At 38.2% G+C, this 15,067-nt stretch overlaps 1 protein-coding gene across 3 annotated transcripts in view; it reads left to right on the top strand.

Moving 5' to 3' along the window:
• Window positions 1-15,067, top strand: part of PIK3C2A (phosphatidylinositol-4-phosphate 3-kinase catalytic subunit type 2 alpha) — a 50,779-nt gene that overhangs the window by 1,544 nt on the left and 34,168 nt on the right. For 2 of the 3 annotated variants that reach the window (XM_069016863.1, XM_069016866.1), the window contains exon 2: window positions 9,990-11,173. In XM_069016863.1, the coding sequence (XP_068872964.1) occupies window positions 10,055-11,173 (1,119 nt within the window). In that variant the 5' untranslated portion in view covers window positions 9,990-10,054. Of the gene's footprint in view, window positions 1-6,542; window positions 6,610-9,989; window positions 11,174-15,067 lie in introns of those variants that run through there. The other variant, XM_069016864.1, reaches the window with a different exon arrangement.

Below are 15,067 nucleotides of genomic sequence, written 5' to 3'. Positions count from 1 at the left end.
AGAATAAGGTGACAGTGAAAGAAAGTTGCATAGAAGATAAAGGCAGAGGGAGAAAACACAGGCAGAAGTGACAAATACTTGAAGTTAGATGTGGTCCCCTTTTGGGGAGGGGACCACAAATCAGACAAGTAATAGGCTATTTGCAGGTCCTTCTTCTTAAATATTGTGCTGTATTTGAATGGTTTTTTACATTCCAATTTATTTTACATTCTTTTACATCCCTTAAAGATGCTTGCTTATAAAATATACAAAGGAGATTTCAAGAAATATTTGAAATTTTGATTGATTTAATAAAATAGATTTGTTTCAATTACAGTGCAGTAGTAATCCTGATTTAGATACTTGAGGTTCCTCTTTCCTTTGGGTTATTACTGTCATCACTGAGAACTCAAAGGTTCACCAGTACATATAATCATTGTACTTAAATTGATGATTTAGTTATTTTTATGTGATTTGAGTAGCTCTCTGTGTACTAACAAAGAAAATTGAATGCCTTAAATGGAAAATGATGCATTTCAAAACATTGAGTAAAAGAAAATACTTACAGATTTTGTGTTCCTTTGTTTCTTACTTCTCAAGCTAAGTTGAAACTGGTAGTGTTTCTTAGAGCTGATGTTGTATTTACTGCCTAGCTGGAGACACTTGGATTAAAATGTTGTTTAAGAAATAAAAATGCTGAGGTGATGTTTTGGAGGGTTTTTTTTTGTTGTTGTCTTAGGCTTTGATGTGGGACCAAAGCCCGACGGTATGGGGTTATGTAAAAAAAAGAATGCTAGGTTTGAATTTTATTAGAGCAGGATTGCATGTTGTTTGTCTTTTGAATAATCTTAAGGCTGCCTTGTGGGAGCTTCAGAAATTGCAGTAAAGTAGCACTGGTGGGTAGGCCAGTGCAAGTCTAACACTGACATGACTAAAATTCATAAAATATAGTATGTGTTTTAAGGTCAGCCTTTACGACATTCTGGTAATGATCTTCCATATTTTTATTTTAGAAGTATTGCCTTTTAGTGTCTGTAGTCAGTACAGGAATAATTTGGTGTTTATTTATTTTTAGGATAATACAACAAGCTTAAAAATGAGAGAGTATTACACAAATGTACGTTGTTTGCTTTATGGATGTGTATCTGTGAAAACGTATTTTGTTCTATTTTAAGTAGGAGATGTGGATGTGTAATTAATTACCAGAACCAGGGTTCAGTCTTTATCAACAGTGGTCAATAAAATCAGTCATCTAACACAGCATCATCCAGCCCCTTTGTAGGCAAGGAGGGTGGTGTGATGCAAGTTTGTGAGAAGAATGATGATGTTGTTTCCATAATGGCCAGGGAAGGAGGAAATGTTTCAAAGTGTGCCAGCAATGATAAACCTTACTTAAGCTATAAAAATTTTAGAATGAAATGCTTTAGTCACATTAAAAGAAGTTATGAGAAATATTACTTCAGGCTATAACTTTGTAGGAATGCAGCCTGAAAGTATTTCCTTAGATTAAGCTTATTCCAACTGATGGTCACTTCAGAGGGAAGAAATGGAAGTAGAGGGGGAAGGTATGTCTGCGTGTTTCATGTAACTTGTAATTTGAAGTTACAAACAAAGCATCACTTACAAAACCCAACCATAAGTTGCAGTGTGTAGTATATGAGGACACTTGTGGGGTTTGTGCTAAGGGAATGTCACTGGTTCAGATCTGGAGGCTGGTCAGTGCATTGTGACCCAGAGGAAATAATAGAGCTTGTAGGTTTCAATCTTGTAGTTGATGTTTGTAGAGGACTGATCACGATCAGGTCATCAATAACTGATCCAGTCTTCTGCTTAGGTTGTAGTCACAGCAGAAAAGCAGAGCGTGGTGACAGTGCTGAGTTACAAGGTGAGAGCTAGAAGTTTAATTGAGTTCAGCATTCATCTGAACAAATTCCTCATGAAAAAGTCCATCAAGAGTCTTAATCTTAGAGAAGTTACCTCAGGATTCAGGAAGTACTTGAGTGGCAAATTAGTGGAGACTAGAAGGGTATTTTGAGGAAGTGTTTGTGTTGGTTTAGCTTTTCCCTATTTGCATTTCCAAAGCCACCTTTAGAGACAAGATAAAGATGAGGTGAACCTTTGGTCTGAGTGTAGCCACCCTGTTCAGTTCTCTACCTGTGTACTGTAAGAAAAACAAGTCCAAACCAAGCATGTAATCGTTCAGTCAATATGTGTAATAAGCGTTTAGTATTTTCTGATGGATAAAGCATGGAGCTACACGGGAACGGTGCATTTGGTCTGTCAATTAGTAATTGGCAATTCTGCTTGATCTCCTGTGAATGTGAGGTGTGTGACTAAGAAGCATCTGCTGGTTATAACTGAAACTGTGCAAGTTTCCTGCCTGAGGGGAAACTCAGCTGCTGAATCAAGTGATGGAAATAACTTGGCTACTGCAGCAGAATTGCATTAGGGTAGACTGGTAGGATGATGCTAATACAGAGTTAAGTCTGGGCCAGAGCTGAGGTGTCAGTGTTTCTTCTCCATGCATGTTTTTGATGATGGTTTGTTGAAGGTGTATATGGTGCACTGCTGCCCAGGGAGTAAAATAGGATCTCTGTGGGGGAGGGTTGTTTTCATCTCCTGTGTTAACAGCCACTGTACCTTGCATCATGGGCCTCCTGCATTTTGCTGTGTTTTCAATGTTTTGTGACATTAGGAGGATGTCTGCAGGGCTTACTTCGGTCACATAATTTAGGAAACAGTGGGATTTTAACACGGTCCTCTGTCTATGCTGCAGAATATTATAGAACTATATGGAAGGTGTTTGGGCATCTCTGTTGTGGTAATTAAAGCAGGCAGCACAGATGTTTCTTTCCTCTCTCCCTGTTCTTCCTGCACTAGACACTTTCTATGGTTTTGATAAAATTGGCTATGCAGTTTAAAATATTGTTTGTCTTCTATTTAGTACCACTGGGACTGGGATTAATGGAAGCACTAGTTTAGCTAAGTGCTCCAGGTAATTTGTCATGCTCTGCTGGGGTCAGGCCCCACTCTGCATGAGTAACTAAGGCCCCTTCTAGTCTTAATTGTTCCATGAAAGTGATATTCCAGAATAAAATTCCTTTGCAAGTCAAGAATTACTGCACCAATTATTCAGCTGGGGAATCAAAATATTTGGGGCAGTGACCTTGCTTAAAGAATAGGAAAAAGCCTCCCCTTAAGCCAGCAGCTAATGTTGATTCCGTGTGAAAGTTTGTATTGTGTGAGTGTTTTCAAGTATCCTTTGAAAAGTGGGATTGGTGGAGGGATTGGGAACGTCAGGGTGACGTGGAGAAAAGCACAACTTAAGATGTGTCTGTAAAGCAAGGGAACCAGTAAAAAGTTTTTAAAGACAGTCTTTTGAAACAGGAGGAGTGGAATTGAAAGCATTATTCTGTAAGGAGAAACATTGCAACAGAACTAGAATTCCTAGCCTTTGTCAAACAATGTGGGTAATAAGCTTGGCTGTAAGGCATGGAAAAAACTATCTTGGCCAAGTGCATCGGAATGAAACAGCCTGGGATGCCATCAGTTTCATTCTTGCTCTTTTCTGGTACCTGCATCCAGAAAATACTGGGCAGGAGCAGAATAGCAGGATGCTCTTAGAGAGCTGAGAACGGAATAGGGAGAAATACAGGGATGCAAAGTTTGGTGAGTAGTTCTGCAGCTGCTGAAACTGATGCCAAGTTTCCTGTTGATTTGTGTCTTCTGCTGATTGGCTTGAAGGACTTCTTGCCATGGTTCAATCATTTAGAAAGATTATCCTGGTGATAAATCTGCAGTGTCCAGTTATATGAGTGTACACTACAATTTTCTTCTAGCTGTGACAGCCAGTGTTCTTGGCAGGGTCAGGTTTTTTGGTTTTTTTGACACTTAACGTGGAATTCAGTTGTTTTTACGACCTCCGTCTCTTTAACAGACTTAAATGGAATGGTGGTTAGTTTCAAAATTTGAGGGGAGGAGTATAATAGCAGAAATGTGCTGAGTAAGCTTGCAAACCTGCTGTACCAAACCTGCATAAATCCATAGCTAATGATGGAAGGGCTTGCAGTGGCCAGTGGTGCAAATCATTGCAGGGGAGGAGTGTGGCAATGGGAAACATATGATCTGTAGGTATCTGTAGCTGCCCTCACTGAGATCTGGCTGGAACATCATGATAGATGCATCCATGCTCTGTCTATCAAGAAACATTGCTCAAAACCTGAGGATTCAAAGTTAGAGCAGCTACAAAGTATGCCGTATCTACTAATGATCCTTTCTGCAGAGTGTCCTGGGTGAAAATTTATTTTAATAGTTCATAAATTTTTATAAGCACTGAAACAGCTGAGGTTGGATTTTTCAAGGGATTTGTTGCTGATGTTGAAAGACCTTAAAGGCTGAGACTTCCTGTTCTAGTGCTAGAAACATCCTATTCTTGCCTAGCCCTCAAGATCAAAGGTTTTGTGATGAAATTGTACTTTTTTTAGACGTAAATGAAATTTCAAAATCAAAGTTAAGAGATGCGGTTCCTGCTTAGGTATTTATGATCTGAATGATTTGAACAAAACAAACGAAATTAGTGTTGGTTCAAGGTTTGTGCTCAGTTGAAAATTGCACCTGTATTTAAGCTAGTGAAGTTGCCTTTGAAGGCTCTGTAGATGTGAGCTGAAACAAAATGGATTCAATTTTCTGGTTAACTGTGTTAATCTCATCTGTAAGGGGGCACTTGCTCATTTTGCTAAAATGACTGGATTAAAGAAGTTACTAAGTTTTCACTAAAAAGATGGTGTGATAGAACTGTATAGCTTCAACACTGACCTTTCAGAACTGTTTGTTATTGAGAAACCTCCAGTTTAAACCTAACAGTATTTAAAAAAAAATAACAGCCTTACTTCGAGAAGTCATGTCATGAGTACATGTTCAGTTTTTTCTCAGTTTGAAGCAATCTGAATGCATCTGGCAGAGAGGGCTTCTGAACATCAAAGTTCTTGTGACTTTTTTCTTTCTTTCTTTTGCTAAGGAGTTTTCCTGCTGTGGCAAGTGTCTGGCTATGAATTCCTTTGCAGATGATTCGTATTTTCCACAGTATATTACTGCTGTCGTATTTTGCTAAGTTTTCCCTGGTTTCCCATAAAACTGCTACTGTCTCTGGTATGCAGGCAAGATTTGTTAATTCTAAGTTAGCTATGATTCAGTATGAGACAAATGCTTCAAATATTTTTATTTTTGTTCTATTTAATGGCAAAATAACCTCAAAGTTAGTTTGAAAATTGCACTTGTTTTGAGGAAGCACTAGCTACTGTATGCCAGCCTGTTACTTTATAAGGAATGGAGGAAATGGCCTGACTTCTTATCATTGCTTCTGTATTTAGTGCTTGGACTCCAGGGAGTTCATGTGCACTGATTTCTGATAGCTATTAAGTACTTCATATGAAGAAATTACCAAATAATATGTTCTGTGCTTGCGTAGAACAAATTATAAATAGGACATTACAAGCCTTGGGTGTTTTTGAAAAGAAAGCTGTGCAGCTCATCTGAAGTAGAGAAAAATGTTAACATGTACATGAGCAGATGGTGAGATTACCTCTGCTTAAGGTAAAACGATTTATGTCTGATGAAGTCATCCCTTGCTCATTAAGATAGGAAACTAATTTAGGTTTTGGGAGTCTTTGTCGTGGTAGAGACGTAATGTCCTGTATTGGTTCCCCGAAGCTTCTTACTGGAAAACTATAAATTCCTTACTGGAAGGAAAATTCTTCCTGGTTCCATTTTATGTATTTGCTAGACCTAGTGCATATGTAATTTTTTTTTTAATGTAAGCCTCTGTAAGTGAAAATCTGGTTTAAAATTAATTTCCATTCCATGTAGAGGCTTTGATCTGAAGGAGATGGTCAGGCATCTTGCAGGTTCTTGGTTCTTGATGATTAATAAGTTTCGTTGCTGCTTTTTTTTTTTTTAAAGAGTATTTTGCTCCTCTGAAATAATGCATGATGTGCAATACTCAAAATTATATAACAATACACAGGTACTTGAGTGATCAAATGTAGGCTCTAAACACATTTATGTAAAATTGTTACCTGGGGAGTATTGCTGTTACAGAAATTCGGGTAGACCAGAGCCAAAAGCTCTGCAGACTCCTGTCTGATCACAGCTGGTTGAATAGCTAAACTAAATATTCAAGTTAATGAAATCTGACTGCAAGAGGCAGATTACCCTTGGTCAGGGCTGTAGATAAATCGTGTGGTTGAGGTTTTAGACCCACTTCTAAAGGAAGCAGGTGAGGTGCTGCTAGAGCAGTGGAAATGTGGCGACTTCACACAAAGTATGAATGTGCCTGTTTAATTTCAAAATTAGGGGACAAGTAAGTGGTGTAGGGTATTGTTCTATCACTTCTGAATTTCTGTTACAATCTCTTCAATTGCTTCTGGCTTTCCTTTAAAAATAAATCAAATGTTTCTCACGTTCTCTGAGTGCTTGGCAGGAGGAGCACTCTTGAAGGTGAACAGATTGACAGCTGAAAACTGATTATTACTGTTACTTAAAATAGTGTGTAGCAGTTCAGATGAGAACAGTCCTAGCTCCAGAAGGATCGCTTCTGGGTCTTCAATGACCTCCAGTTGTTGCAAACTTCTGGTGAGTTCCTATGGCTTGGTCAGTAATGGTTCAGGATGCCAGGATTTGAACTGAAAGTTATTTTTTCTGACTGTTTGAGGAGTTCCCTGGTGATAGATGATCCTAATGGAATTTGCCCTTCTCTTTGTACATGTTGGAGAAGTTTAAATTCTGCTCACTCCCTGCCTTTGAACTTAGATGGCTGTGAAGTGAGAGGTTCAAAGTGAAGCTAAATTTATGTGAAAAAGTTAACTGATGCTGCATGGTTAGCATTTAAAAGGTCTATCAGTATTTTAATAATGCTTATGCCTAGGGAGCTTTTATTCTGATGTGTTATGTGAATTTACTGCTTAGAACTGGCATGCAGGATAAAGTTTTGCCAAAACTATTGCAATTTTATCAGAATTTTTTATCAGTTTTTAAAATGTCAAACTGTTTGAAAAAAACCTGCAGTCTGCTTATAAAATTTGTTAGAAATTTATACACTGACTTTACAAGTTTCCCAAGGTCAGGACTTAAATACAGCAGATTAAATGTATGTATGCTTATGAGGTTGTCTTGCAAAGAATATGGCTAAAATGCAATTTTTCAGATAATCAGACAATAACCATCTGTCTTGAATGCTAGAAGTCACTGGATTTGTCAGTGCAAGTGTGCTGTCATACACTGACAGAAATACAGCACTGTAACATGAAATTGTAAAATAAACAAGTAGTTCTTGAGTGACTGGGATTCTCTAGATGTTGTGAATGAAGGTGCTGTGGTAGCTGTGTGCCATGTTTCTGAGAGCTGAGGAATGTGTGTTTATCTGCAGCTGTGACTTCGTGGAACAGGGACTCTCCTTGTGAACAGGAGACTGCTCGGTGATATGGAGATCAAGGCCATCAAGTTCAGCAGAAAAATAAGGCTGCTTTTTTTTTTTTTTTTTTTTTTTTTTTTTTTTAATAGAGCTGGCTGTTGCTATATATAAATACTTTGAAGACTATATAATTTTTTTTTGTCTCCTTTAGAAAAAATCACTTGTAATTATCAAGCAGCACCTGAATGCATTGATAATCTTCTAAGTTGCAGCCCAAGAAGTTCTGAATAGTCTCAGAAAGTATGATTCTGTTTTATTTTTTTGAATAAAGTTCAGGAAAAAGTCCTGCTGCTCTTTAGACTCCTTAGGCAGCAGCAAGACTGTGAAAACTCCAAAATGCACTTACCTCAGGTTGCTGCTTCTTGGAAAAGCCAAGTAGGATTTCCTGAGAGGACTTCGTAAGTCAGGGTGTTCTTGCATCTAACAATCTGACATAGCAGTTTTAACCAGCTGTAAGTTAATGAAGAGATTAAAGCTGGCTTAGCTTTCTAGACAGTCTGAGAAGGTGGTGTCAAGTATATGAGACTTCTCATTAGGATATTATCTGTGGCTAGTAGGCTTAGACCATCCACAAAATATTCAATATGTCTTCAGGAGAAGTTTTAGTATGATTGTCCTGCTAACAGGAGCATAGTAAATAATTGAAGGCCACAGCTGTGCTCTTAATGGGACCAGAGATGTTCATTGTCTACAAAGGAACCCAGCAAAATAGTTTTGGGGTTTTTTAATTGATTCCCTGGTTGTGTTTTACGCTGAGCTCTGGAATAGGCAGCAGACAGGACAAGATTTCTTCCTAATGCAATATTTATGGCTTTAATGGGTGTTGACCTCTGCAGCTTCATAACTGTACAGAAAAGGATCTGGTGTCTGTTTTTTTCTGTAGACTTTGACTGTTGAATATTTATATAATTATCCTGTGGAATGGATTCATACCTTTAACTTCCAAAGCTTCTTAAGACTTTACGCCCCAGGACTTGAGTTGTGTGATTTTCAGAGTTAGTCTGTCACTATTTCAGCCTTTCTGAAGACACCCTCTTTTGTTTAAGTCTTGTCTTGGTAACTGTAATGTTATTTCTGGTTTAATCTTGCTTTGTGAAGGGTTTCGCTTGGATTTGTCTTCAGACTGAGCTGAAATGTATAGAACCTCTTACAGAGATGTCTGTCCTTCACACTGTAAGCTATTGAAATAAAGTAGATAAAACAAAAGCTTGACCAGACTTAAAGAATTTAAAGAATCTGTTATAAATCTGTTAAGAATCTTGCTTTCTGTGTGGGGAGTCCACAGAAATACAGTCACTTTGTTTGAAGCACATCTCTGGTATAATTCGAGGAGGGCAAAATCCCCAATCTAAAGTCCAAACTATTCTACTGGTGTGAATTGAAAAGGAACATAAAGAATTTTGAGTTATCTGCATTATTTGCTGCAGAGAATTCTTAATTTGTAGATTGTTGCATGACTTAAACTCAGAATGATTTGCATCTATAAGGCTCATCTAGTTCAGTGAAACTGTGTTTTAATGAGGATTGCTGATTATGTAACCCTCCTAGCAGAAACTCATTATTCCTGATTTTTATCTTGCTGCTTGATGTGCATACTGGCTGTTGCTGGAAGACATCTTATCTCCTGGGCTCGGCTCTGACCCGGCTGTGTGCAAAAGCTGGAGCATAAAGTAGAAGGAATGCTGAAAAATAACACAGTTCTTGTCGTAATCTCTTGCAAGATTGTTTTAATAAAGAGTCTGCATAGATATTGTAGTGAATATGGGAAGTTTGTATCATAGTCCTAAACACAAGACTGGAATCAGAGAAATGTAAAATATCATTTTCTTGGTGGTGGCTTTAAGCAAAAGTGACCTTCTGGAGTTTCTTCCCTTACCTAGTAGTGAATGACACTTCCTTTGAAGGGCTGTTAAAGAGATTACTCAATGAGCAGCTGTACTTAAATAGCTTATTTTGCTTGTCCAAGAAATATCATTTCATAAGCATTATTTTTCTTGTTAAGAGGGTGAAGTACAATATTTTCCAAAGGAAGAGAGGTCCTTCAGTGTCATTATGACCATTATAATCATGGTACAGCAGTTTGAAAGGTCTGGTTTTGTGGTCTATTGAAGTAAGGTGGAAGTCCTCTTGATAATGTGCTTTATTGATGCTGTATTTGTATACTCTTTAGAATGACTTCTACTCCCAAGATTGCACCTGTGTAATTGCTGAAGTCTGAAAACCGCTACATACCTGAGGGTGGCTTTTGTGTGTCTTGGGTCTAGTGGTGCAGAAAGAAACCAAGTGCTTACTAGTACCAGTAGGTAGAGTAAGAAAAATAAATGGGTCTTGCATACTTCAAAGACCGTGAATTTTATTGTGTGGCTTCTTTTAAGTTTGGCACTCTCTCCCCTCCAAAAACATAAAAATTGGCCTCTTTAAAATTTTACATCCTGAGTTTCTGAAGGACATGTTCAACTTTGTCAGCCGGTGATGTGTGACTTTGTAGTTGTCCACATATGATTTGTTGCACGTGTTTCTAATGTTTTCATTTCCTTTTCAGGTCTGCTAAACCCGTTCTGAAGCCAGGAGTAGACAACCAGTGCAAGGGAAGCGTTGCTGCCTTACATGGACATCTGCTCTTGCGGCATGGCCCAGATATCCAGCAGCAATGGATTCAAGCAGCGCTCCTCACCTTCTCTGTCAGCCCCAAGGTCAAAAGATGTGGACAAGGAGGAGGCACTGCAGATGGAAGCTGAGGCATTAGCCAAGATGCAGAAAGAAAGAGGAGAAAGAGGTGTAGCTGGTAATAAACAAACCTTTCATTCTTTAAGCAGTCCCAGACAAAAAGCACAGACTCATAACAAACAGGACCATGATCTCATGGTGTTTCCAGAGTCTGATGCCAAGAGCATGGAAGATAAACTAAGTACCATTGACATAGAGAAGCTTACTCATGCTGAACTAGAGAAACTGCTGCTGGATGACAATTTTGAATCTAGTAAAGTACCTACATTACCAGCAAGTCCTATTTTGAGCCCCTCTGTGTCTTCACAATTTTATCTTGGGTCCGCGGGTCAGAGGAGACAGTGGACACCTGGGATACCAGCACCTGTGACATGCACTTTACCTCCTATTTACACCTCAGCTTCTTATACAAAACAGACTGGTGTATTTCAGAATGGATTCCATCCAAGTATGTCATCCTATCCCTCTAGAGAGCCTATTTATCTTGGTCTTCCAAGACAGTCACAATACATTTCATACCCAGTGGCAGCTACCACACCTTTCCATCCACACGGAGGCCTACCTTTATACCCTCCAGTACTCACACCAGAAATGGCAAAAGTATTTGACAAAATTGCAAGCACTTCAGAATTCCTGAGAAATGGGAAGTCGAGCACAGACCTAGAAATGACTGCCATAAAGTCTGCAGTCTCCAGCCTGCCAGCCTCGGATGGCTGTGGGGATGTCAGTAAATTTGACTGGTTGGATTTGGATCCTCTGAGTAAACCAAAAGTGGATGCTGTGGAGACTTTAAACAAGGCAGAGGATGACAGAGAGAGGGCTTCGAGTATGACTGCTGAAGATCCATGGGATGCTGTTCTGTTAGAAGAAAAGCTGTTACTAACTTGTCATCTGGAAAGAAAAGTTAATGGGAAATCTTCTGGAGCAACAGTCACAAGGAGTCAGTCCTTAAACATGAGAACAACTCAGCTTGCAAAGTTACAGGGCCAAACATCTCAGGTATGGAAATCACTATCTTTAAATTGCAGTATAACAGTAGAGATTAATCACAGTGTTTAAAGACACTTTGAGGTCTGTTGTTTATTTTATGTATATTACTTGGCTTGAGCAGTGTCCAAATAATGTGATGTTCTGGCATATGTATTAGTGCTATTCAGAAAATTGAACATTACTACTGAATTATCTCTCAAAATTCCTCTGCCCTTCTGTAATCCTTCCACATTTACTGAGGAAATTGCTGTTTTTCAACTCAACACTCCCATAAGAAATAGAAATAGAAATAATGTTCAGCACAATTAAGTGTCTAAATCATATTGATAAATATTACAATTTTATGAGCAGTTCGCATGATACTGTGAAATAAAAAGGTGGTGAGCTAAGCCCTGAAAGTTTTATCTTGCCTTTTACAAGACTATAATTCTCTTTTGTATGTAGAATGCTTTCCTTCTGTGTAGGAATGCTGGACAGAACATTTTGGTTATACTGAGTGATGGGTGCCTGAGTGATGGGATGGCTGTTGGGTCAGAAACGCTGTACCATGCAAAACCTCTTTGTGTGATGTTTCTTTTATCAGGCAGGGCAAAAAGATGTTTGAGAGATTTCTTCTCTAGGATCAGGATCACTTTAATGAAACATTCAAGACCAAACTCTCAACAAGGGCTTTAGTTATGACGCTCGTATCTTTGGACATGGAGTACATGCAGTTTGTGTCAAAGCTAAACTGTGCAGCAGGTGATCAATACTGTCTCAGTCTCATCTGGTCAATCATGCCCCATTAGGGCATCCTACTTTTTCCCAAATCCAGTAAAAGACTGTAGGTTGTTTAACTTTGCTTATATTTTTAATTATTTCTGTGATAATTCCACCATAAATATAAGACGTGTTTTAAAATATTAGTCAGCTCACTAGAAAGTGGATAGGAATATTTTTCTGGGTTTTGGGGGTTTTTTTGGTAGATTACAAAGACTGAAAGAGAAGTGGAAAAGTTTTCAGTGGAAAAGCCAGCAACCTGGCAAGGGTGATAATGGCCAAAAAAATTGTGTTTGTAGAAACTGGTTAGAGAGTGGGAAGTAAACAATTTGTTTTGGAGACTTTGTTTTACAGCTGTTCTAAATCTTAGGTATTGTCTTTCTAGGTGTTTTTAATAGGCTAGGGACCTGGCATAAAAAACCAACTGGTATCACTCACGGATATTTTCCAAATAACTCCTTAATTCTTCTCTCCCCATCCCCAAACTGGAGGGGGATTTTTCACTGAAACAGTAATATTTACTAGAATGTGGCCTAAAAGATTGTCTAGATTTCTGAAGTGAAATTTTTGGCCCCTCATTTGAAGGATGTCCTGTTTTTTCTGCGTTACATGTCAGTATTCTGGCAGAAGTTCAATAGAAGGCCAGTGGAGAAGGAATAAAAACCACCCTGAAACCCCAAAAAAATCCATTTATCTCTAGTTTTGTGCCATGTGTGCAGATCTTGAATCTGACTTTATTTTGTTTCCCCGCTTGCTGTTGAGCTGTGATACATTAGGTCTGTTATTTCCTAGGATTTGGAGAGGCATGTAAATTTGGGCTCTACAGCAGTTTGCTTCTCAGTTTGCTGTGTCATCTGGTGATGTGTTTGTCAGTTTTTCAGTGGTAGTTGATTGGTTGTAATGTAACTCCTGACTAATAATTAGGCTAGGTTGGATCAGTGCTTCTCAGATGGTGTCTGTAGGAAGTAATGTTTGACTGTTCTGAATGAATCTTTTTACATTCCAGGTTTTTTCAACAACGTAGGATTTAAAGGGGTCTTTCCTGTTCATAAGGTCCAGTCTCCTGCTATTTGCATGTCATGTATTGACTGATTCATAAATAAAGTTCAAGCTCTGCCTTCACATGTGGTCTTTTCTTCCTGCCACTTCTGATTTAAAGGCTGTTCCAGCTCCTCCTCATCAGTCATTTGCTTTTCAGCAGAACACATTTGTAACTAACTCTTAGCAAATGTTCTTCTTTCAGGATGGAACAGCAGGTACTTAAGATGAAAGAATCGTTTGGATATTTACCTCAATATGTTCCAAGAGACAGTGACTTTCTGTCAGCTTTCACTGCAAGTTCTGTGAGAGCTTCTCTTTCTTTCTTCTTTTTTTTGAAGATGACTTATGAGGATTTTAGCTCTCTGTGTGAGACCACAGTGTACCACGTGTACCTCAGCATGAATAAACCCTCATTACAGGCAGGGGCATCCTGCTTGGTACTCTTTTATTGCATTTACTTTATTTGTGATGGCATCACAACATCAATCCTATCATCAGTTAATAGACCTGATTTGCTTAAGTCACCATCTTTTTCATCAAGTTCTTAGTTTACAGCAGATGTCTGCTGCGAATGCCCAATTGAAGATTTGAGATTTACTTTCCACTTGTGCTCCTCCAGTCTTGTTTTGGCATCACACTAGTTCTAGTCTGTATTATGAAGGTAGCTGATGATACAAGACTGTAAGTTATCAGTGTTGCTTCTTCTGAGTTATTAAAGCAGAAAATAAATAGACTTAAAGATGAGTCTCTCAACTGGATATCCTTGCAACATAACCTGGTAGTATATCTTTTGCCTATCCTGTACTTCTGCTTTATTTTCTAGCTGAAATAATTTTTTACATAGTATAGAAGGAAGCTGAGTTTTGTAGCCTCTATTTTTAGCAGTTCTCTTGTACTACCCAATCTACCCTGGGTTTACTTCTAAGTATATTCTCAAGTCTTGCATCTTAACAAGTCTGGATCATTCCCTCCAACCCTTCCTGAAAAACTCAGTCTCTGCCCCTTTAAACAAAAATATATGTATTTTGAGTCAATCAAAAATACACTGTGATTCTATCAAAATTTTTGACTATCTGTTTAATCCCTGAGTCAATAGATTGCTTTGTTTTAATGAAGTATCTATTTCCATCTATTCATATTTTTGTCTATATGATGCATATATTCGTATTTGAAGTAGCTATACATTAAATATTCCCATTTAAATACTTCAGTAGTTGTCACTCATTTCTGAAAGCAGAGGCAAAAATCATCATTTTGTCCTCTTTTATGTGTTGTTTTCTCTTGCTTTCCACAGAGCTGCTGCGTCTTGTGACTTTGTATACTCATGGAATTTTATTTAACTTGACTTTTGTTAGTTTCTTGGGGTTTGGGTTTGTTCGTCATTGTTCAGAGTAATTGTATTTACAGACCACTTCTATTTTTGCAGCCTGTGCTGACATGAACTATTTATCTCAATTGGCCTGAAGTCTTTTCTTTCACGTTATTTCCTGTTTGACTGAAAGCTTTTGCACCTCCTAGATTGGCCCATCTGGAAGTTAAAGAAATTAAAATCTCCTTGTTGCTTGAAACCCATCTGAGTCCAGTGGGTTTTAAATAGAATTCTTGTTTTTTCAGAGCTTGTTGTCCTGAAATTATTTTCCCCAAAGTGATCAAAAATTAATATTGAAGTTCAGCTAAGAAATAAGGTGTTTGATGATCTTAGTTTTCCATCAGGAGGTCTTTTTCATCATTACATATTTGTAATAACATGAGGTTTCTCTCCTTAGCCAAGTGTGACCCTGAGGTCAACCACAGATAACCAAATCTTTCTTTTTCTTTGCTCATTTGATCAGAATTTATTGTTTACCCTGGCTAAGCTTGCATGTGTTGACCTGCCTTGTTAGTTCCACTTTGAGTTTAACAATTGAATAACCAACAAATTTTGCTGTAAGTAGTTCAGAAGTGTCACATAGTGGCCTAAAGCGGTGATGTGTCATCACTGGTGCGACTTTATTTGAAAACAAGCCCCTTGTTTAGTGCTTTTATCCTGTGGTTGCACAGTGCATTGTGTACCTATATGTAGTATTCCTTAAAGAGTTTCTAAATGGAATTTAACATTTGTAG

Source organism: Aphelocoma coerulescens, chromosome 5 (assembly GCF_041296385.1).
Source record: "Aphelocoma coerulescens isolate FSJ_1873_10779 chromosome 5, UR_Acoe_1.0, whole genome shotgun sequence".
Lineage (NCBI taxonomy): Eukaryota > Metazoa > Chordata > Aves > Passeriformes > Corvidae > Aphelocoma > Aphelocoma coerulescens.
The sequence above is the reverse complement of the archived record's forward strand: the minus strand, read 5'-3'. Positions and strand labels throughout refer to the sequence as shown.